This window comes from Bufo bufo, chromosome 5 (assembly GCF_905171765.1).
Source record: "Bufo bufo chromosome 5, aBufBuf1.1, whole genome shotgun sequence".
Classification (NCBI taxonomy): domain Eukaryota; kingdom Metazoa; phylum Chordata; class Amphibia; order Anura; family Bufonidae; genus Bufo; species Bufo bufo.
In genome coordinates, this window is record NC_053393.1 from 146,250,262 (window position 1) to 146,272,688 (window position 22,427).

A 22,427-nucleotide genomic window follows, 5' to 3' on the forward strand; every position below is an offset into this window, starting at 1 on the left:
TTGCACACTATAGGAAGAAGTGCCAGCCTCTCTGGTGGCCGGGACCATGGCAGAGCACATAGGCTAGTTCTTTTTCCTATAGTGTGCAAGCACGGGCCACACTGCTGGATTACAGGGTGGTCTGTAACCATGGAAACGAGCAGTGTATATTGTGATAGAAAAATGAATCCAGCCAGCAAAGGAGACAATATGGACAATCACAATACATTAGTAAGTGCCTTGTGTTAACTGTCTCTACATGATATATGCCACTTATTAAAGTTAGACAACCCTTTTAAAGGTGAACAGCCTTTTTCAAATCGAAAGTGCTACAAAATGTCGAGGTGCAGCTCTACCCTAATATCCTGGAGGCTTGGGAAGCCAGACCAGACCCAGGGGGGCCAAGGAGGGACCCTGTTCTATCCCAGCGCATTAAACTAATGAAGTGATTTGGGCTGGGGTCACTCTACACACCAACAAAAAACGCCTCAATATTCAGCTTTCTACTGGAGTTTTCCCTGTCGGTGCTGAATGAACTTTGAGACTGCTCACCTCTGTCTTGGCCTCATGACACTTGACATCTTGTCAGTTGTTACTTCATGTTTAATGACTTTTTGATAAAAATGTTATTAGTATCAATAACATATACAGGACTTATAAAAGGTCTGCACCCCCTTGGACTTTGTTCTGTTTTATAGTGTAATAAGATTGACTTATTGGTTTAGGATAGCTGCACCTCTTGACATGGAAAAAAACCTGAACAGTTCACGTTGCGCCTCTCTGCTGGCCGAGTTCTGCCGCCATGCCTTTTTCTCTGACATGCTTGCCCACTCAGGGTTTGAGATCAGTGGGTGTTCCCCTTGAAAATAGGTCTACCATACCAGTGCCCCTCACTCAGCCAACACGTCTCGCCAACAGGCTTCGACAGGAGAATCCCCTGATGAAGCCTGTTGGCGAAACACGTTGGATGAGTGAGGGGCACTGGTATGGTAGATTTACCTTTGGGCTTACCCATGGTCTTTAGTTTTAGTCTCATTGCTGGACAATTAAGACCTTTTTGTACTTGGGCCTATCTTTTGGTAGTAGACAGGTGTTATTATAATACTATCTGGTGGTCCCTCACTTAAACTGTTTTGTGGTCTTTTTTTTTTATTTTATGCTTTTAATACAATGATGAAATAAAGAATGTATTACTTTATGGTAATTTTGGATTATGAATGATTGTTGGGTATAGATACTTTTGTTGTGGGAATGGTGTTTGATGTATGTGGCCCTTATAGGTCGGGTAATATAGGTATTTTATTGCATTACAAAGAAGCGGTGTGTCGGACAATATATTTTTTTCCTTTTAGTGGTTTTCCCACAAAAAGTATTGTACATTTTTTTTAAACCAGCAACTGGATCTGAATTCTTTTGTAATTGCTTGTAATTAAAAATGTAGCATAGCCACTAAGTTAATAAATAAAATGTATTTGTATAGTGCCACCTGCAGTTCCCCCCCCCCCCCCCCCCCCTTATTTTTGCCCACCTCAGTAACATCTATGATGTGGTCGCACATGCTCACTGCCACCAGCCCTATCTACTGTTAGAACTGTGACAGTTAGAGGAAGAGAGCTACAACAGAAAGACCCCCCCCCCCCTCCCCCCGACAAAGGACACGCCCCCTGAGCTGCCAGTTTGATATAGATCTAGAGGAGCAATGAATGAGGAGATCTCTGGATCCATGTGAGGTACAGGGCTGGTTCTAGCTTTGTTAGAAAGAGATTGTCATGTACTGTATGATGTCTGGGTTTTATATTTTTACATTAATCATGGGATAACCCCTTTTAAGAATTTGAATATTAAAGACCTAAAGGGTCATCGTTTCCTCCACATTTCCCTCCATCTTTCTCCATGTAACATTTTCTGGCAGCAGAAGTTGCAGTCGTTATCATCTGTTGATGAGACTGCTGTAGTCATTTAGTAATTCTTTCCCTTTTGGCTGCTCCCGATCCGGAAGCGACAACCGGGGAGCACCACAGGCCGACCACGGGGATAAGCTTCTGCTGCTTTTGGACATTTGTGTGAAATTATTAATCCATAAAAAGCTGGTCTCCTAGAAAGCGGTATATTGACAGAATTTACTTCAGACTCCCTATGTTGGCGTTCTGGGCTCCAGGTGATCTCTGGAAAGTTCTAATAAGCTCTTTTTACAATTTTCCATACATGGTTCCACAAGCAGCTATATGATGCTTTCTTTGGAAAACTGAAAGGGAGTCCACTTTGTAGATGCCATACATGCTGTGGTTTTGCTTGCCCATCCTGTCGTAGCAGAACATCACAATCACAGTGGCCTGGCCGAGAGGTGTGATGGCATGAGTGGATGGGTGGCCCGGTAAGCCTGGGCTGATATTCCTCTTGGCATATACCAAACAGTGGGCCGTTATCTTTGACCCATGGTGTGGCTGTTTTTGATGATATACCTATACTTCCAGCTTAAAGTATGAATTCGTTATTGACTGCTCTATCAACTTGGATGGTCGGTGTATTCAGTAGGCTAACTATCAGTTACACCAGGTAGAACGTCCTTTGTCCAGACGTCATTGAACGTGTTGATCACAATGTTTCATCATTGTTCTGGTCATTAATTTGAATGTCTTTTCCCCCCCCACAGATTATCCAGATGGCACAAACTCTACAGACTTTACTTCACAGTCTACCATGTACCTACCGGAAAACTTCACAATCTCTCCACACCTTCCGTGCCCAGAGAAGCTGCCTTTTATGCGTATGTATCTAATCTCTCCGTGCATTGTAAGGTCCAGTTCACACAGAGTTTTATGGTAGGTTTCCGCCTCCCGAAAAACCCTTCAATACAGCCTCCCATTCATTTCTGTGGGAAGCAGCACATGCTTTATTCTCCACTTGGGGAAAAAAAAGAAGCAGCATGTCCTGTCTCGTGGCCAAATCCATTCCAAGTCTACCATTGAAACGAATGGGAAGGGTCTGTGTCCGTGTGTTTTTTTTGGATCTACTGCAAAAGCCATAAGCTGAAAATGCAGGTAACCCACTGGTTAAAAAAAAGTGTTGAAAAATTGCATCCAAATATATGCATGAAAAAAAAAAAAAACATACTTTCTGGGCCATAACTAAAATTGGTTTTGGGTCTAGACAACCACTTAAGGAAGGCATCAAACCACACTAAGGCACTGCTGTCGGTCTGAGGCACTGCCGAGGGTCCATCAGTCCTTTTCTTGACAAAAAAGAAGGAATCAAGTCGTCACACTGGCTCCTAAATCCTGCAGTATTTAGCTCATCCCTGCTCTAATCCTTTGTAAAACTGTTCTCTGTCATGAGCCGGACTTTTATGAATTTTCCGGCCTCTAGAAATGACTGTGAATTTTGAGTTATTTTGTTAACTCCTTGTTTGTCCTTCTGTTCTTAAAGAGGACCTGCCACCACTCCTGACATGTCTATTTTAATACCTTCATGCATTACCCACGTACTAACAATTCTGGAGCATCTATTCTTATGTCTGTATGTTGTGCAATTCCTTTATTATTTCTACTAGAAGTTATGACTGAATTGCTAGCAGTCTGCAGTAAGGGTACAAAGGGGTGGTAATCACTTGAGGGTGTGTCCCTGCACAGTCTGACTCTATCCAATCAGTGCTGCTATTGTCAGACGGTGCAGGTACACACCCCAACTGGTTACCTCCCCTCTGTACCCTTACTGCAGACTGCTAGAAATTTATTCAGAACTTCTAGTAGAAATAATAAAGGAATGGCACAACACAGAGCCATAAGAATAGATGTTCCAGAATTGTTATTACACGGGGAATGCATGTAGCTATTAAAACAGGAATGTGAGGGGCAGTGACAGGTCCTCTTTTTAAAGGAGCAGTAGGGCGTCTTCACACGTGACGGAATGCATTTGTGGAAAAATCTGCATCCTAAATACCTTCCATTGTGTTCCTATGGAGGTTATATTTGTCTGCTCTAAAAACCTGGGCGTCTGCGTTTCGCTGCGGAAAACACAATTTCTCCATACGTTTCAATGCGAAATAACAGTCTGCAATGAAAACTGCACCAAAGTCCTAAAAATAAAGAAACCTAAACATACGGGCATGCGGATTTGAGTGTGTATTTTTTTTACTGTGCTTACACCGACCTTCTTTATGAAATGGGTAGATGTGTTTCATATCAATTAACGGATCCGACCAGTGAGACATCATTCACCGCTCATTTACTGCATCGGAAGCCATAACTGCTATATCCTATGCATTATGTCCAATATAAAGAGGATAATAAAAAAAATCTGAGTAGCATTTGTATATTCTTGACTATTTACCATTAAAGGGGTTAACTGACCATTTGTAACTGATGACCTATTCTCTGTATTCCCTCCGTTCCGCACCGTGTATTCCGGATTGTGACCCATTCACTTGAAAACAGTGCCCGTATATTGCGGACCCACTGATGGCGGGCTGCAATACGAGCACGGACCTGCTAAGTGAATGAGGCCTAATTGTATGCAGTATATGGACTATTAATTGGAATTTTTCTTGCCGGCAGGTGGATCTACTGATATCAATATGAGTGAGATCACATTAGAAGAAATTCACCAGCAATTTTCCGCCATGGATATTGGGCCTGGAGGGCATTGGAAACCTACAGACTGCACTCCTCGCTGGAAGGTGAGAATGCATAGAAAGGAGGTGACTTTGCTTATCGTTTTCCCGTCATGAGTGTCACAGGCATGTGGAGTCCGTCCAGCTGGCAGCTACACCGACGGCAAATAAGCAAATTACAGTGCGATGTGAAAGATTATGCTGTCAAAGTTTCCACCTACACAAGGGTTATAAGTCGGGCCTCTGAATGTGCGTATAGCAGGCTGCTTCTCAATGTTTTCAGATTACCCCTGGGGTAAATTTTGGATTTTAGAATGTTCTCTTCAGTGGGGACAGATACCAGGGACAGATACCAGTCACTGCACAGCGCTGCGGAATCCTAAATGAATAAAATAATACGAATCTGACTCTTGCATGTGGATAAGAGATAACTAGTTGATTGTTGGGGGTCTGACTGTGGGAACCCCCACCAATCCTGGGAACAGGGGTTTCCTTTCCCCCTCCTGATAGAGCAGCGGGTTGAACATGTACCCTGCCAGGCCATCCATTCTCTATGGGACTGCTGCAGATAGCCAAATAAATGGAGCTACAGGGCGCATGCTCGGCCTTCAGCTCCATCAGGACAGGTGATTGGGACCCCCATTCTCGGGATTGGTAGGGGTCCCAGTAGTCAGACCCTCACCAGTCAATTAGTTATGTCCTATCTTGTGGCTTTGCACAACCATTGCCGTTCTGTGCAGGGAAATCTGCATCGGCCAATCCGCTCCAATTTTTGTGAATTTTGGTGGAAATTTGCTTGTGGATTTCACCTGCGGAGAACAAGAATTTTAAAATCTTACACCTAGAAATACTCTGCGATGTGTACATGACGTATTGAAATGTCTGACTTGTTACGGTGTTGTGCTGCTCTGCAAGTGTACGTGATACCCAAAGTGCGTAGGTAGCCTAGAAATAGCGGCACGTCGTGTATGCAGTGACTGCTCCTGTGTAGGTGTCACGTCCGGTGACCACCTTTCTGACTCCTACAGATCGGTCTTGGCGATGCCCGTCCTTGCGGTCGGCTTTTTATGGAACAAATTGCCTTTACACAATTTACCGTTTATCTGTCCTATTCCTCTCTAATAATCCGGGGAAGGTTTTAGTATAAGCATTTGATCCGTCTTTGCTTTAATCTGATTTTTGATGTCATGGCCATAAAATGGATTATTTAAAATGCAGATGTGCCTTTTGCTGCTAATATGAATGAATACTTTGTGGTTTTGGCCGTACTAAAAACTGGTCGTTTTCCTTTTCTCCTGCGCCGAGTGCGATTCTAAACCCGGGTCCGTTGAGACTGTATTCCAGATTGAATCATGATTAGTGTTGAGCGAACTTCTGTTTTAAGTTCGGCGTCTAAAGTTCGGCTTCCGGTTAGCGGAGAATCCCGATATGGATTCCAAATTCCGTTGTGGTCCGTGGTAGTGGAATCAGTAATCGGCCATTATTGATTCCGCTACCACGGACCACAACGGAATTTGGAATCCATATCGGGATTCTCCGCTAACCGGAAGCCGAACTTTAGACGCCGAACTTAAAACAGAAGTTCGCTCAACACTAATCATGATGTTTTTAATGGTTTAAAAAGATTTTCTACCTCAATTTATTTTCCAAAAATACTGTTTGGTGCATGTAAAATGCTGGGTCTGTGCCCAGACCAAACCGCCTTGCCCATTCTCTCTACATCCAGTGGCAATTTTTATCTTGACCTAGCTAACCTGAAACAGATGTGCTGCCTGACAACTCTGGTGAAAGTCAGTGGTTGTCAGTCAGGGGATCCCTAGCAACAAGTTTGACAGACATGGGGGAGATTTATCCAAACTGGTGTAAAGGCAAACTAGCTTAGTTGCCCATAGCAACCAGTCAGATTCCACGTTTCATTTGCCAAAGGAGCTCTGAAAAATGAAAGGTGGAATCTGATTGGTTGCTACCGGCAACTAAGCCAGTTTGCCTTTACACCAGTTTTAATAAATCTCTCCCATAATCTATTCCAGGTTGAATGGCTGCAGTGCCCACAGCAGAGGAGAGGAAGGCTCTGAGAGGGGTCAGTCCTTACTATCCAAAATAATTTGATAGACAACTATATTTTTTGGTAAAGGCCTCACACAAGCTTTTAAGGGTATGTTCCCATGTGACAGATAAGCTGCAGAATTGCATGCGGCAAATCCACTTTTTTACAGTCCCAGCGAAGTGGATGAGATTTTAAAGGGAACCCGTCATCAACTTTATGCTGCCCATACTAACAGCAGAATAAAGTACAGAGAGGTGAGTTGAGTTCAGCGCTCTGTCATTTATAAGTAAGTGGTTGCTGAGAACCAACATCACAATCATTGCAGACTGGGCCTGGAAAAGAGTCCCGGCCACCTGAGAAGAGTCCTGGTTATTCATGAATTCCTGCTCTCCCGCCCACCTGCTGATGACTGACAGGCTTCTACCTAGTTTACCCCCTTTCTCTCTAGGAGAGAACTGCAAATCATCAGATGGGTGAGAGAGCAGGAGATTATGTATAACCAGGACTCTTCTCAGGTAGATGTGACTCTTCTCAAGGCCTGGGCTGCAATTATTATGAGGCTGGTTCTCAGCAACCACTTACTTTTAGCTGATGAGTGATACACCGCTGAAATCAGAATTTCTGTCACTATTTTATGCTGCCGTCAGTGAGATCAGCATAAAGTTGATGACAGGTTCCCTTTAGGATGGATTTCGCCCTTTGCGCTGTAGAACACTAATGGGGTCATCTATCAAACTGGTGTAAAGTAGAACTGGCTTAGCTGCCCATAGCAACCAGTCAGATTCCACCTTTTCAAAAATGAAAGGTGGAATCTGATTGGTTGCTATTGGCAACTAAGTCAGTTGTACTTTACACCAGTTTGATAAATGACCCCATAAGTCTACAGCAAATCCACACCACAATCTGCAACAGATCCGCAGTGGGACTGCAGCCAAATTGTGTGTGGTCATGCCCTGACTTCTCCCCCCAGAATGAGCAGGAACTTAAATGTATAAAATACAAGTTATACTGAATCTTTTCCCATATAACTATATATCAATCTGCTCAGCTGCTACCTGCAGCTCAGACACCATGTACAATGTGACAGGTTCCCTTTAAAGTTGTTTCGCAGACTAAGCTGCTAAAGAGCATTCAGAGATCAACCTTACAGGAGCCATATCTACTGAGTCTGAAGATGTTAACTGATGTCTAGGTGTGGTGGGCATGGTATGTGAACTGTGCGGAGGTGGTTGTGCAGAGAGGGGGAAGAGGTGAGCTGTGACCATCATCTATTGTGAATAGTGGCTCCCATTATATCTGTATAAAGGTGTTCTATTTCATTGTAATCCTGCCTGTGATGATAATGGGATGACTGCTGAGTTGTGAACCTTTTTTTAGGCTTAATGGTCTTTATGAATATGACGAATTTCAAGTTTTGCCATGGAAAATCAAAGAAAAATTCACTAATTTATTATGTTTAATTGAAAACCTGATTTTAAAATTGTACGTGGAGTGGAATCTGCAGGCAGCATGTCATAGGGCAGAAGGAGCTGAGCAGATCGATATGTCCTTCTGTGGGAATAGATTCATAACTTCTACTCTTTCCATGTTTAGGAGTCCAGTGGGCGGTCAAACTCTCTGGATACAGGGAAGGCCATAGAACCGCCCACTGGACTCCCAGAGATTTAGAATTACTATAGAAGTTATGACTCTTTTTCCTATAAAAGTATATGTATGTCTTCTCAGCTCCTTCCACTCTATCACCGGGTTCAATGTGACAAGTTCCCTTTCATGTGATTGATCAAAAGGGCAAAGTTGTAGCAGTCCTAGCAATGAGGACAGGACATGGAGTGGGATTGTGGGTAGGGTGTTATCAGTCCTGATAAGTTAACTGAGCCCACAGAGAACTGGCCACCATCCAGTACTTGGCTACAGTCTTTGGAACCTGGAACAGGATATTTGCTCTGCGGTTGGGGTTTGAGAATCCTAGACCCATGCCCTGGTTATCAGGGACTGTTGTCCTCATGATGTTATATTACAACATGTAGTCATGTACTGATACCGGCCGTGCGCATGCTGCCTCTTTTCGCGCTGACCCAATAGTAGAAATGACTATTCTTGTCTGCAAAACGGACGCGCGCCGTGTTGCGGACAGCGCATGGATGACATCCGTATGCTGTCCACATTTTCTTGCAGTCCCATAAAAATGCACCTGTTCGCGTCCGAACCACAGAAGTGCGGATCGGATGCGGACCAAGAATAAGGTTGTGTGCATGAGGCCTAAGGCTTTATAAATTGGGTCATACGTTCTGAAGGAACCTGCACCTCAGTGACCTAATTACCTTTTGTGGCCAGTTCTCTTCAGCAGATGTATTTGTTGCCTGTACTTGGCTTCAGGGTTTACAACCATTTTCCTATTTCAACATGTACAGAACAGGTATGTACATGGAAGAGTGATGAGCCTTCGTTTTCACATGCTGGATATACTTTGACATAGCCACGCTGAAGGGATCAGCTGAGTTGGCGAAATGCTGCTCACGTGGCTATGTGCCAGTACTTACTTCTAGAACAGACGTCATCTGCCCTATCACGCTGGGGCAGTCTCAGGAACATCTCATCTTTGAGAAGCCTACTCCTGCGGTGGGAGCAGAACAAGGCCCTAGTTGACATTTGTGGACTGCATTTCCCACCACAACAATATAGATGGCTTTTTTTTTTAGATCTTCCTTACTATTAAAGTGGACCCCCTACTTCTTTTGTCAGAACCAGTCCACCCAGTCCTAGAGACTGGCACTTACTTGTGCCGACTTACTAGTCATGTCTACAACAAGAAAACCATGAAGGTAGGGGTTTTAGGCGTTAAGGCCCCATGAACACTACTGTGTCCATTTTGCATTCCACAAGTTTTAGATCCGCAAAATACGGATGCGGTCTGTGTGCCATCCGCAATTTTTTTTTTGTGCACCCATTGACCAATTTGACTTTTGCAGACATATTTTACTGAATGAACTTATGGATGCAGAAAGCACACAGATGATTCATGTGCCTTCTGCATCCTTATGGCCCTTCCACAAAAAGATAGAATATGTCTAATAGCTGGCCTCAAAATGCAGACCATGGACTTGAAGTCAGTGGATCCGCAAAGAATGCAGATGCCCCGCAGACAGTATCTGTATGAGGCCTACGGGGAAGGTGCCTTGAGACATGTTAGATCAGGGATCAGCAACCTTCGGCACTCCAGTTGTTGTGAAACTACAGTTCCCAGCATGCTCCATTCATTTCCATGAGAGTTCTTAGAAGAGCAGAGCAAGTATGCATGCTGGGAGTTGTAGTTTCACCACAGCTGGAGTGCCGGAGGTTACCTACCCCTGTGTTAGATGATGTCATCAGTGCCTGGTGACATAAAATGATTGACAGAAGAAATTGGCTGACCGTTTTCCTCCACCACCTGCAACCACACAGCCAGGCTATGTTTGGCGTAGGCCCATATAGAATGACATATTGCAGGCAACTGTGGCAGAAAATAAGACATGGGGCAAGTACTCCTCTCCTGGGTGACATTTTACCATAGTCTTTTTATCTTTCGTCCATGTAGTTATCCATTTGCTTTTGTGATAGACTTGATGGAAATCAGCAGGTAATCTTCTTACACTTTCTAATGGTTACAGGTGGCAATCCTTATTCCATTCCGAAATCGCCATGAGCACCTGCCGATCTTCTTCAGGCATCTCATCCCTATGCTCCAGCGGCAGCGCCTAGAGTTCTCCTTCTACGTCATCGAGCAGGTAAGCGCCATGACTGCTGGTGGGCTCTGAGGAACTTCTTTTGACTTGTCTTCAGTGGAAAACCAGTTATACGTCTACTACTCCACTGCAAAAATGTACCAGCATAGCACACATCCACCCAGGACATACACTGCAATAGGGCGAGTCTGCCGAATTTTTTAAGAAATCTGTGGCACCATGAACTGAAATGCATGGATGGAAAATCCACACTGCAGGAGGTTTTCTGCAGCTCGTGGATGAGTTTTTTATTTTATTTATTCCATCCTCTTTACAGCTACTGTACTGTACTCTGCAACGTGCAAGGAAATCCACCTGAAAATACCGGTTAGGCTACTTTCACACTAGCATGAACGGATCCGGTTGTATTATGTCTTCTATAGCCAAGACTAATCAGTCTTGAACACCATTGAAAGTCAATGGGGGACGGATCCGTTTTTGTGCCAGATTGTGCAAGCAGTGTTTTGGTGTCCGCCTCCAGAGCGGAATGGAGACTGATCGGAGGCAAACTGATGCGTTCTGAGCGGATCCTTTTCCATTCAGAATGCATTAGGGCAAAACTGATCCGTTTTGGACCGCTTGTGAGAGCCCTGAACGGATCTCGCAAGCGGAAAGCCAAAACGCCAGTGTGAAAGTAGCCTTAGGGTGGACTTATCAAAACGTGTAAAGGAGAACTAGAAAAAAGAAACTCTTAGCACCTTTCATTTTCCAAAGGAGCTGTTAAAAACGAAAGGTGGAATCTGATTGGTTGCTATGGGCAACTAAGCCAGTTTTGATAAATCTCCCCTTATGTGTTTTTTTTTTTTTTTTTTTCCTGCAAAAGCATGTGTGCATTGTTTGCAGTGACAAATCCTGGGTCCAGATGTTATATGTTGGCCAAATGTGAACTACAGGACACCCAACAAATGTTTTTTTTGAGTGTGTGTGGGGTTTTTTCCCTCCCAAATCTCAGCATGCTCTGGGTGTGGAGTTTCAGGCATATTCCCATGAAGACTGGGAAAAAAAAAAAAACACTTTAAAAAACATCATGCAACAAAAAAACAACAACAAAAAAAATCAGCACCCCCAAAAACCACTTGCAAAAAATGCATTTCATGGTTGCTTTCACAAGTAGTTTCTTTTTCCTTTTTAGCTGCATTTTTTGTACCTGTTTGTGTGCATTTTTTTTTTTTTTTTTGCCTTCTCCAGATATTAGCTGAAGGTCTATGAAACAGGACACACTAGTTTTTTTTGGTCTTTCTGCCTTCTATTCAAAAGCACAGCATGTGGCAGCTCTGGCATTTTTCCCTGTGTCCATAAAACAATGACACAGTTCACACAGCCACTTATAAAAACCGCCACTAAGAAATACAACAAACCACAGCAAAAAATGGCTTGCCCTTAAACACTTTAACATGTTTTGGTGTTTTTTTGTTTTTTTTTTCTAGTTTTTTTTTTACTGGTAAAAAAATAACACCAATTTTCATGGTTTTTCATTTCAAGTTTTTATACAAAAGTAGCAATTTATGACAAAGAAGCAAAAGTAGCAATAAGGCTGTTTTCACACTCCTGTTAACATTTGTTTTTCTGCTCTGTCATGTGCTGGATCCTCCAACGGCGGTCCCCATTGATTTATAATTGATCCTCCGCATTTCCACCATGGTGTCTCTCATTTCAGTGGGAAGAATAGCAGAAGACGCTGTACTGTTTTTCCCATCAAATACACTCATTGACAAAAAATGCATCAAGAAGGAGATGTTGGAGTGGAATGAAGCTTTCTATGTGTGCATGTAATGATGATCTATGTGATTACAGTATTGGAGTGGAAGGATACTTTTATTGAGGAAAACTGTACAACTGAAAGAGGCTGTAGGACCCTGTTGGGCCGCCTGTAGCCTGGATACAAGATGAGATATGGTTGGGCATGGAGGTATACCGGGTCTGTATGGTATCGTTGCAGCTGGGCCTGTAGATCCTGCACACTCATAGGTTGCTGAAGCTGGCATCTCAGCTGGTCCCATAAAAGCGCGATCTGTGATGAATGTGGCACTGGGCATGGCCAAAGAAGTGTTGCAGGCTAGTTGAGATATTCCTGGGAAACCCTTGTTGTCGGGTGAGCGTTATCCTGCCATGAGAGGGAACACATTTCTGAGCTGTTAGTGTCCCTCATATCACTACTAGGGGTGCCCGACGGTCCTATGTGATGGCTCCACAGATCGTCACACCATCAGTTGGGGCAGTGTGTTACTCCACAGCAAAGGCAGAAGTGAAGTCCTCACTACAAGGCCTCCACACTCGAATCGAGCCATCATCAGATCCCAAACAGAACCTTTATTCGTAGCTAAAGACAATCCAGTTCCAGTCCGTAGCAGTCCATGTTTCTCATTCACCGCTGAAAACGAAGATGACTGTGCCTGGTTGTCAATGGCAGGACAAGTAATGGGCGCCGTGATACAAAATGTCCTACTACTAAGCATCTGGAGATGGTCCAGGCAGACACAGGGGTGTGTAAGGAAGGTGCCACCTGTTTCTGGACGGTGGTCCACTAAACTGTGGGAGCTGCCCGTGCTTGTCAGCTGATCAAACAATCCTCTCTATTGGTGGTCTCTCTGGGCGGTCTGAAACATGTTCTCCATGTGTGCGTGCCCTCATGGAACCACTGCTCCCAACATCTCCTGATAGCTAGGTCAGAACAGCCCATATGGAGGGCAGTTCATCGAAAAGACCGTCCTGCTTCTGTCTGCGGCAGGGACAAAGGGTTAATTCTCAGACAGTTTGTCATTATGAGATCATTTGAAAGTGTGGACACCAGAAATAAAGCTCCTGTGATGAGTCTCTCAGGGACGATGACCTGATTGTCCCTGTGGTGAAAAATCTAGTCTTCCTGCTATGGTGGGCAAAGACAGGAATATTTTCACAGCTTGTGCTGCTTGTATTCCAGGGGTCAGCAACCTCCAGCACTCCAGCTGTGGTGAAACAACTTCTGTGGGAGTCCCGAGAACAGCCAAGCAAGTGTGCATGCTGGGAGTCGTAGTTTCACCACAGTTGGAGTGCCGGAGGTTGCTGATCCCTGATGTATTCCATGCACGCTATAGGAAAAGTTGCCGGCCTCTCTGGTGGCCAGGAGTGCATAGTGTGCAAGCACGACCACCACTGTTGGATTACAGGGTGGTCATAGCCCATGGAAACGAGCAGTGTATAATGTGCTGAGAAAATGAAGCCAGCCAGCAAAGGAAGCAATATGGACAATCACAGTACATTAGTAAGTGCCTTGTATTGACTTTGTCTACATGATAAATGCCACTTGTTGAGGTGAGACAACCTCTTTAAGCTTCTTGGGAGCAGGGTGACGACAGCTGTGAGGACAGACCGGACAAGCCTAGGATCAATGAGCATGACAAACAGGATATGGGGTCATTATTCTAATGGATCCAGGGTGCCTGGGGGCAAAGCTGTGCACCGTTTGTGTGGCAGTAAGGGCGGTCATACATGGTGACATCTCACACAGGTGCCTTTAGTCGGTGACCTTTCCATACAAAGGTAGAAAGTAAAAAGGTTCACAGCAGCATGTCCGGTGAACACACAAGGATACAACGTTTCGGCTATGCAATAGCCTTCATCAAGTATACCGATACAAAAGAGTGAACAGTCATATATACAACAGAGGGGCCACCCATGTGGCATAGTGTAGCCAATAGGCTAAAAGGTCAATCTCATCAGCACATGTGTAGTAATTAAAATGGTCTGAGCTCCAATCAGACTAATGATAAATGAAAGTTACGTGTACCTGCACATCATTGAGACTCATCCACATACCTCAGTCATATCGATTCCCAAAGTCGGCGTCTCAACAGACCTACTGCGCATGTCCGTGACGTCATCACGTTTCAATATGGGCGGGCCGCCGTCACAAGCATCCACACCTCACTCTGTGACTACAGCACCCGCAACCAATGAGCGCCCATACAGCAAATCACTTGTAGAGCGCATCATCGGCCCACGTGATCGTCACCTGACCGGCAAAAGGTCCTAGATCCACCTAATAGTAAATGGGTAAATCAATGACAATCTAATTGTCACTGAACCTCGGCTTAGGGGAAAAAAGAGGGCAATGGGTGTCGGCATATACTATGGAGCTAGTGAACCTAAAAAATTGTACCACAAGGGGACAGCTAGTAAAAGTGCAAAAATACAATGTGAATCATATGTCTTAGAGTATTTTTGCACTTTTACTAGCTGTCCCCTTGTGGTACAATTTTTGCCGGTCAGGTGACGATCACGTGGGCCGATGATGCGCTCTACATGTGATTTGCTGTACGGGCGCTCATTGGTTGTGGGTGCTGTAGTCACAGAGTGAGGTGTGGCCGCATCGTGGATGCTTGTGACGGCGGCCCGCCCATATGGAAACGTGATGACGTCACGGACATGCGCAGTAGGTCTGTTGAGACGCCGACTTTGGGAATCGATATGACTGAGGGATGTGGATGAGCCTCAATGATGTGCAGGTATACGTAACTTTCATTTATCATTAGTCTGATTGGAGCTCAGACCATTTTAATTACTACACATGTGCTGATGAGATTGACCTTTTAGCCTATTGGCTACACTATGCCACATGGGTGGCCCCTCTGTTGTATATATGACTGTTCACTCTTTTGTATCTGTATACTTGATAAAGGCTACTGCATAGCCGAAACGTCGTATCCTTTTGTGTGTGCACTCTTGGTTCCCAATAAACCGTCACACCGGACATGCTGCTGTGAACCTCTTTACTTTCTACCATTGCTTATGGGACTGCTGTGGATCGGTGGTCCTATCACGGCTGGTGCATTCCGGATTGGTCGTGAGGTCCATGTGTGCTGCTCTGCAACTTTCTTCTATCGCTTTCCATACAAAGGGCAGTTTAGAAGTTACCCGTCCACTAGTGTTACTGGTTCCAGCAGCCATCCCAGTGCAGGATTAGGCTCGGGCATGTGCATCGCTTGTGACATGTCTGCATTTTTTGGGGGTGGAAATCTTTAAATTGTATGCGACTCACAGCCAAATCTCAAGCTAATCTAGTGACGACAGCTTGCAAACATTTTTTGGTCACAAGACTCTATATCATGCGGCCAGAGTTGCCCTAGCCTTAAAGGGAATGTGTCATGTGAAAAAGGCCTATTGTTTAAATCAAGTTTTTTATGGTAGCATTTTCTAAAGAATTTTAGGAGATTTTACTTTTAATTTTCCATGTCAGTATCTATATTTAAAAAAAATTGATAAATAAAAAAAAAATCCTGCAGTTTTAACTCTGGTCACGAAAGCTGTGCAAATCACTTGTCAGCAATCAGACTATTTATCTGTCATCTCATCTCTCTATCTGTCATCTCTCTATCTGTCATCTCTCTATCTGTCATCTCTCTATCTGTCATCTCTCTATCTGTCATCTCTCTATCTGTCATCTCTCTATCTGTCATCTCTCTATCTGTCATCTCTCTATCTGTCATCTCTCTATCTGTCATCTCTCTATCTGTCATCTCTCTATCTGTCATCTCTCTATCTGTCATCTCTCTATCTGTCATCTCTCTATCTGTCATCTCTCTATCTGTCATCTCTCTATCTGTATCATCTCTCTATCTGTATCATCTCATCTCTCTATCTGTCATCTCATCTCTGTATCATCTTATCTCTCTATCGGCTTTATTACACTGGCCGATATTTCTGCCAATAATTGCTAACGAGCGTTTGTATGAACGCTCGTTGGCAACCATCTTGCAGTGTAATACTGCCACCGATTGTGCAATTCAGATTCTTAAGCATGTTTAAAAATCAGCACTTTGTGGCAGCAGATTGTGCTGTTTGATAACGATCTGCCGCCGGCAAACCACTAGACAGTGTGGGGACGAGCGATGGCATAGACACTGCTCCTCCCCATTTCTGCATTTAATAGCGGTCTCCTACCGAGCTAGAAAGCGATTGCCGGGAGCAATGGTCGCAGTAACGCCTGTACAAGCGTCATAGACGCCTGTTCAGGCCATTTTACTCCCTGGAAAAAGTCTAAGGCGTACCAATACACCTTAGACTTTTCCCTGCCATTCATCAGCGCAGTGAGCGCTGTGAACGGCAAGGGCAGCGCACCAATGCTGCTGCTGCTTGAAACAACCAATAACAAAGCTCCTTACAGTAAGGAGCTTAGTGATTGGTCAGTTTGAGCGGCTGCCGGAGCTTATGGCCCACCGCTCTGAAGTAAGGAAGCAGGCGCACGATCCTCACTGGCGGGGTAAGTGGCCTTGCTGTGTAGTGAAATTTAGTGGGGGTCCCGGATCTGAGCGCCTTGTTTTTTCCCTTTAATGATGAGTCTGAAGCCTCCGCCAAACGCCGTCTCTCTCCTCCCTGCTGAGTGCGGTACTGAAGACTGCCTCAATAGAAGGTCTAGGGGACCGTCTTCACTACCGCGCTTAGCAGTAAGGAAAGTGGCTGAGCGCTTCAGACTCCTGCTTATAGAAGTCAGCGGGGGTCTCAGCGCTGGACACGCCAACAGGAGACCAGCAGCAAGCAACACCAACCTCAGACTTGTGTCTGACCGCCAGCTGCAAGACAGCGAGGACACGGGAGGGAGACCCTCAGGGCAGGTCATTCTATTGTCCCATAGCCATAAGAATAAAGGAGGAGCAGCTTATAGGTGCAGCAGACTGGTGTGCCTGTGTACCCGGTGCGGGGCCTCCTGGCTGATACACAGAGGTCACAGCATGACTGACTTACAGATACCCCCTCCTCTCATTGCCAATGCAAGTCCTGGAGATAACAGGGGAGAAGAGAGGAGGCTGCATGAACGTTAGGGTCGGGTTCACACACAGACAGTAGTGGCCAAGGAAAAGCATCACTGCCCCACTATATACCGTACACTATTAAACAATGGGCACTATTGTCCAGGACACTTCACACTATATACCGTATACTGTAGCACTATGTACACTATAACAGTATATACAGTACATTATCACACTACATACAGTACATTATCACACTGTGCTACCCTAAGCCTACCACCCTGACCCTGCAGAGCCCTGTGCTACCCTAAGCCTACGTAGCCTCATACTGTGCCAACCTGACCCTGCAGAGCTCTGTGCCACACTAAGCCTACATAGCCTCATACTGTGCCAACCTGACTCTGCAGAGCCCTGTGCTACCCTAAGTCTGCGTAGCCTCATACTGTGCCAACCTGACTCTGCAGAGCTCTGTGCCACACTAAGCCTACATAGCCTCATACTGTGCCAACCTGACCCTGAAGAGCTCTCTGTGCCACCCTAAGCCTACATAGCCTCATACTGTGCCAACCTGACTCTGCAGAGCTCTCTGTGCCACCCTAAGACTACGTAGCATTAGCATCCAATCTGAGACCACTATTAACTGCCTGAATAAGGTACGTTAAAAACAACTTTATTGTGTTCTTTTATAAAAATTAAAAAAAATTAAAAATCGGTTCTCCACCAAATCTGGCGATCAGGCTAGTAGTGTGAACTGGAGTATAAAGGAGATTTATAAATACTTCACTCTGGGGTGAGTTGAGGAGGAAGTATTTATAAATCTCCTTTATACCCCAGTTCACACTACTAGCCTGATCGCCAGATTTGGTGGAGAACCGATTTATTTTTTTTTTTTTTTTTTTTTATATAAAAGAACACAATAAAGTTGTTTTTAACGTACCTTATTCAGGCAGTTAATAGTTTTCAATAGCAGTACGTCCATTTTCTATCAAAAAGCAGTTCACTACAATCTGAGACCACTGCAGAGGGGGAAGCTCTCGTGTAACAGTGTCCGCAGCTTTAGGCGTTGGAGGAATGACTGTAATAAGGAGTCTACTGTTCGCGTCTATACCAGCAAAAACTGGTGGCACAGTTTAGGTGGCAGTGGTCTTATGTTTAGTATATGATGTCAGCTAAATTTAAAATTGTCTAAATATGCTATTTATGCATGGACGACAGTTCTAGAATACTAGTAATAGTTTCCCTGCATAAATAGCAAACCCTTAATGTTACGTAGGCCTTCGTATTAACTATTTGAATTACTGTAACTTTCGTACTCCTAATCGGCTAAAAATACTCCTCAAAAATGGTAAGAGGAGTATTTTTACTCTTCCAGAAAAAATGTAGCGCGACCTCTGGCCGGGAGGGAACGCTTCCTTCCCGACAATCGCTTGCTGATCTGCCTGTCTAATACAGGCTTGGCTCGCTATCTGATCTATGCCATCTATCCAGTCTCGCAGGATCCACCGTTCACAGCAGGTGATTGTCTGAGTTTATCTATTATTTTCCTTGTACAATGATCTCTGCACAGGTCACAGAGCATGCCCAGAAAACTCTCCCATAGAAGTCACTGAGGTCCCCTCCTGACCATTGTATTAATGGCCCATGTGGCTGCAGTAAAGCATAGCAGCCCAGGCAAGATGGCTGCCCCTGTAATCCTGTTCAGGAAATAGAATAAAAAATCTACGATAAGAAAATAAAAACAGATTAGTAAAAAAAACATGCGATTAGAAAAGCAATATAGATGCCACATTCCCTTTAAGACTCAAAACCTCAGTCCCATTTCCTTACTGTTGTTAAGAGTGGCGGCGGGGGGGGGGGGGCTGCAGATCTCATTACTGGGGTATTCAAGGAAGTGAAAATTGCGTGGCTTTGTCCTGTAGGCTATATTATACATGGTTAAATCACATTTTTGTTGTTGAAAGAGATTGCTGGAAATGACACTGGAGACGAGGTGAAATACTTCCCAGAAGACCACTCCTAATACTGTGCGTAGACTGGTTTATGCTGAAAGACTGGTTCTTTGTGTTTTGCTTCTAGTATGAAGCTTCGGCCCTCCAGACATGGTGACTTTGTGAGGTTACGGCTCCTCTGCTTCTAACGAGAGCAAAATAAATAAATAGAAATGGTAGTCTTAAAGGGGTTATACCACGATTGATGCAAAAAATTTAAATCGGACATAATATAGTACATGACAATCCCGTTCTAACAAAGCTAGAACCAGCGCTGTGCCTCACATGGCTCCAGCTGGCTGATGGCAGTTGAAGATTTAAACTGAGCGTGTGCAACCACCTCCATAAGGTGGACGGAGAAAAAAAGGAACAGAACAAACCATAGGGGGTGCTATACAGAGAGTTTTTATTGAATAGCTCAGTGGCTATACTAAATGGTTGATTACACTGAGCAGCACGGTGGCTCAGTGGTTAGCACTGGCGCCTTGCAACGCTGGGGTCCTTGGTTGAAATCTGTCCAAGGACAACATCTGCATGGAGTTTGTGTGTTCTCCTGATGTTTGCTTGGGTTTTCTCCGGGTTCTCCAGTTTCCTCCCACACTCCAAAGACATACTGATGGGGAACTTAGCTTGTGAGCCCCATTGGGGACAGCGAGTGAGAAATATGTCAGCGCTATATAAAGAAGTAAATCGATACAAAAGTGTTCAGTGCTGGTTTGAAAAATGTCAAATTATTTTTGGGGCAAACCGCTTTAAAGACTTTTTTTGGGGCGAGTGGACTATCCAATGTGAAAGTGAAGACAAAAAACACTGATAAAGGAACACCTCCTTAGGTGTGAAGAATCCATTACGCCATTACCAGTAATAGCTGTGATAGCGCCTCCTGATGGCAAAGCCTTAAAGTTGCAGTATTTATTTATTTTTTCTGCAGCCATAACTTTATTTATTTTTTCCAGTAATATGGCCTTTTGGAGAAGATATACTAGGGCAGTGATGGCGAACCTATGGCATGGGTGCCAGAGGCGGCACTCAGAGCCCTCTCTGTGGGCACCCGCACTGTGAAAAAAGTCTAGGGTGTACCAATATGCCTTAGACTTTTCCTGCCATTCATCAGCGCAGGGCGCACTATGAACAGCACAGGCAGCACACTGAATGTAGGCAGGCTATTGTAGATAAATGATAAAGTAAGTGGAATATATACTATATTGAACTATAGTATTCAGGTTAAATTGCCGTGTTGGCACTTTACAATAAATAAGTGGGTTTTGGGTTGCAGTTTGGGCACTCGGCCTCTAAAAGGTTCGACATCACTGTACTAGGGTGTCATTTGGATTATTTTTCTAATTTTTTATTTATTTTCTATAACTAAAAAACTTGTTCAATGATTCATTGCAAATGTGGGGATAAATATTTTTTTCTCCTTGTATGTGACATCTGCGTGAGAAATATTATTTTGTATGAAATAGTTTCCTTTTGTTATTTTTATTTTTTTTGCAGACTTTTTTTTATTACATTTTTTAAATAAATTTAAGGGAATACTGTTTTCTCCCCTTTCTGTTAAAAGTATAACATATTAGGCTACTTTCACACTAGCGTTTTTTTTGTGGACCCGTCATGGATCTGCAAAAACGCTTCCGTTGCAATAATACAACCGCATGCATCCGTCATGAACGGATCCGGTTGTATCAGGTCTTCTATAGCCATGACGGATTCGTCATGAACACCATTGAAAGTCATTGGGGGGCGGATCCGTTTTCTATTGTGCCAGATTGTGTCGGGGAAAACGGATCCGTCCCCATTGACTTGCATTGTGTGGCCCCTGATAGAGCAGCACTATCCTTGTCCGTAATGCGGACAGTAATAGGACATGTTCTATTTTGTTGCGGAATGGAAATACGGACATACAGAAACGGAATGCACACGGAGTAACTTCTGTTTTTTTTTGCGGACCCATTGAAATAAATGGTTCCGTATACGGTCCGCAAAAAGAAAAAAAAAAGGAACGGAAAGAAAATAAGTTTGTGTGCATGAGCCCTAAGGAGGTTGTCCGGCTTCCTATTTTGATGCCCTTTACTCAGGATAGAAGATAAGAACGTTCCAACAGAAGCGGTAAAAACAGCTCGCTGCACCAGACAACTTCAGGCAAGTGTTTATTAATAAAAACACATAAAACAAGTAAAAAATGAGTGCCGCCACCTTCATTGGGCTCATTATCAGGATAGGTCATCTATATAGGAAACTGTCCAAACCCTTAAAATTCCCATTCTAGCTGTTGGATTCTTTTCAAATATGCAAAGTTTTTGTTTCTGGTACCATCTAGTGGTAGAAATGTAAAAATGCCAAGCCCCTGGATATGGCTTCTTTTATATATCACTTACACTTCCTTTCCAGGCAGAATACAATCTACAGGTATCAATGTAATCTATTGGGCCTTTTTGCATAGTAACTATTAAGAACTTTCCAGGGGTCCATTGACTTCTACATGTTCCCTTCCATTGATTTCTACTTACGAAGAGTCGTGACACCGCTCATTACTTTTCCAGGAACTTTCGTGCCCACCAAGACTTCTCACATGACAAAATGACCAGTCTAGATTAGATAGAGTTTCCTGTCACTTGCTGGGAAGTGTGACATATGAGCCGTCTCCTTGCTGCCCAAAGGAAGGAAGCCTGCCGGAGGGCTGCCATATGTGCATATAGGGGGTGTTCGGTGGCAGCAATTAGCTAACACCAGTTTGACACATAAAAGGAAGGAAGGATTTCATGCTATTTTCGTTGTTACTTCTGCTTACTGGTCACCGTGCTATATATTGCACGTATATGACACTGAAGGGGATTTTAGCATTCGTTGTTTGCAGTGAAACGCTATTTGAAAGTATCTGATAGTGATCAGTAATATTTTAAGAATTCAAATATTAATAGTTTAATGGGGAAACTATCAACATAATACTGGAAAGAGAATTGCCTTGAGGTGTTTAGTTACCCCCTGGTACATTTATCTTTGAGTTGTGTACATTTTTAGTGCACACTGTGATGTCGCAGTGTGGGTATAATGTGTGTAGTGATGTCACAGTGTGGGTATAATGTGTGTAGTGATGTCACAGTGTGGGTATAATGTGTGTAGTGATGTCACAGTGTGGGTATAATGTGTGTAGTGATGTCACAGTGTGGGTATAATGTGTGTAGTGATGTCACAGTGTGGGTATAATGTGTGTAGTGATGTCACAGTGTGGGTATAATGTGTGTAGTGATGTCGCAGTGTGGGTATAATGTGTGTAGTGATGTCGCAGTGTGGGTATAATGTGTGTAGTGATGT

At 44.0% G+C, this 22,427-nt stretch overlaps 1 protein-coding gene across 1 annotated transcript in view; it reads left to right on the plus strand.

Annotated features, from left to right (window-relative positions):
• Positions 1-22,427, plus strand: part of B4GALT6 (beta-1,4-galactosyltransferase 6) — an 88,975-nt gene that overhangs the window by 54,915 nt on the left and 11,633 nt on the right. The window contains exons 3-5 of the mRNA XM_040432847.1: positions 2,633-2,746; positions 4,533-4,654; positions 10,283-10,399. Coding sequence (XP_040288781.1) covers positions 2,633-2,746; positions 4,533-4,654; positions 10,283-10,399 — 353 coding nt within the window. The remainder of the gene's footprint in view (positions 1-2,632; positions 2,747-4,532; positions 4,655-10,282; positions 10,400-22,427) is intronic.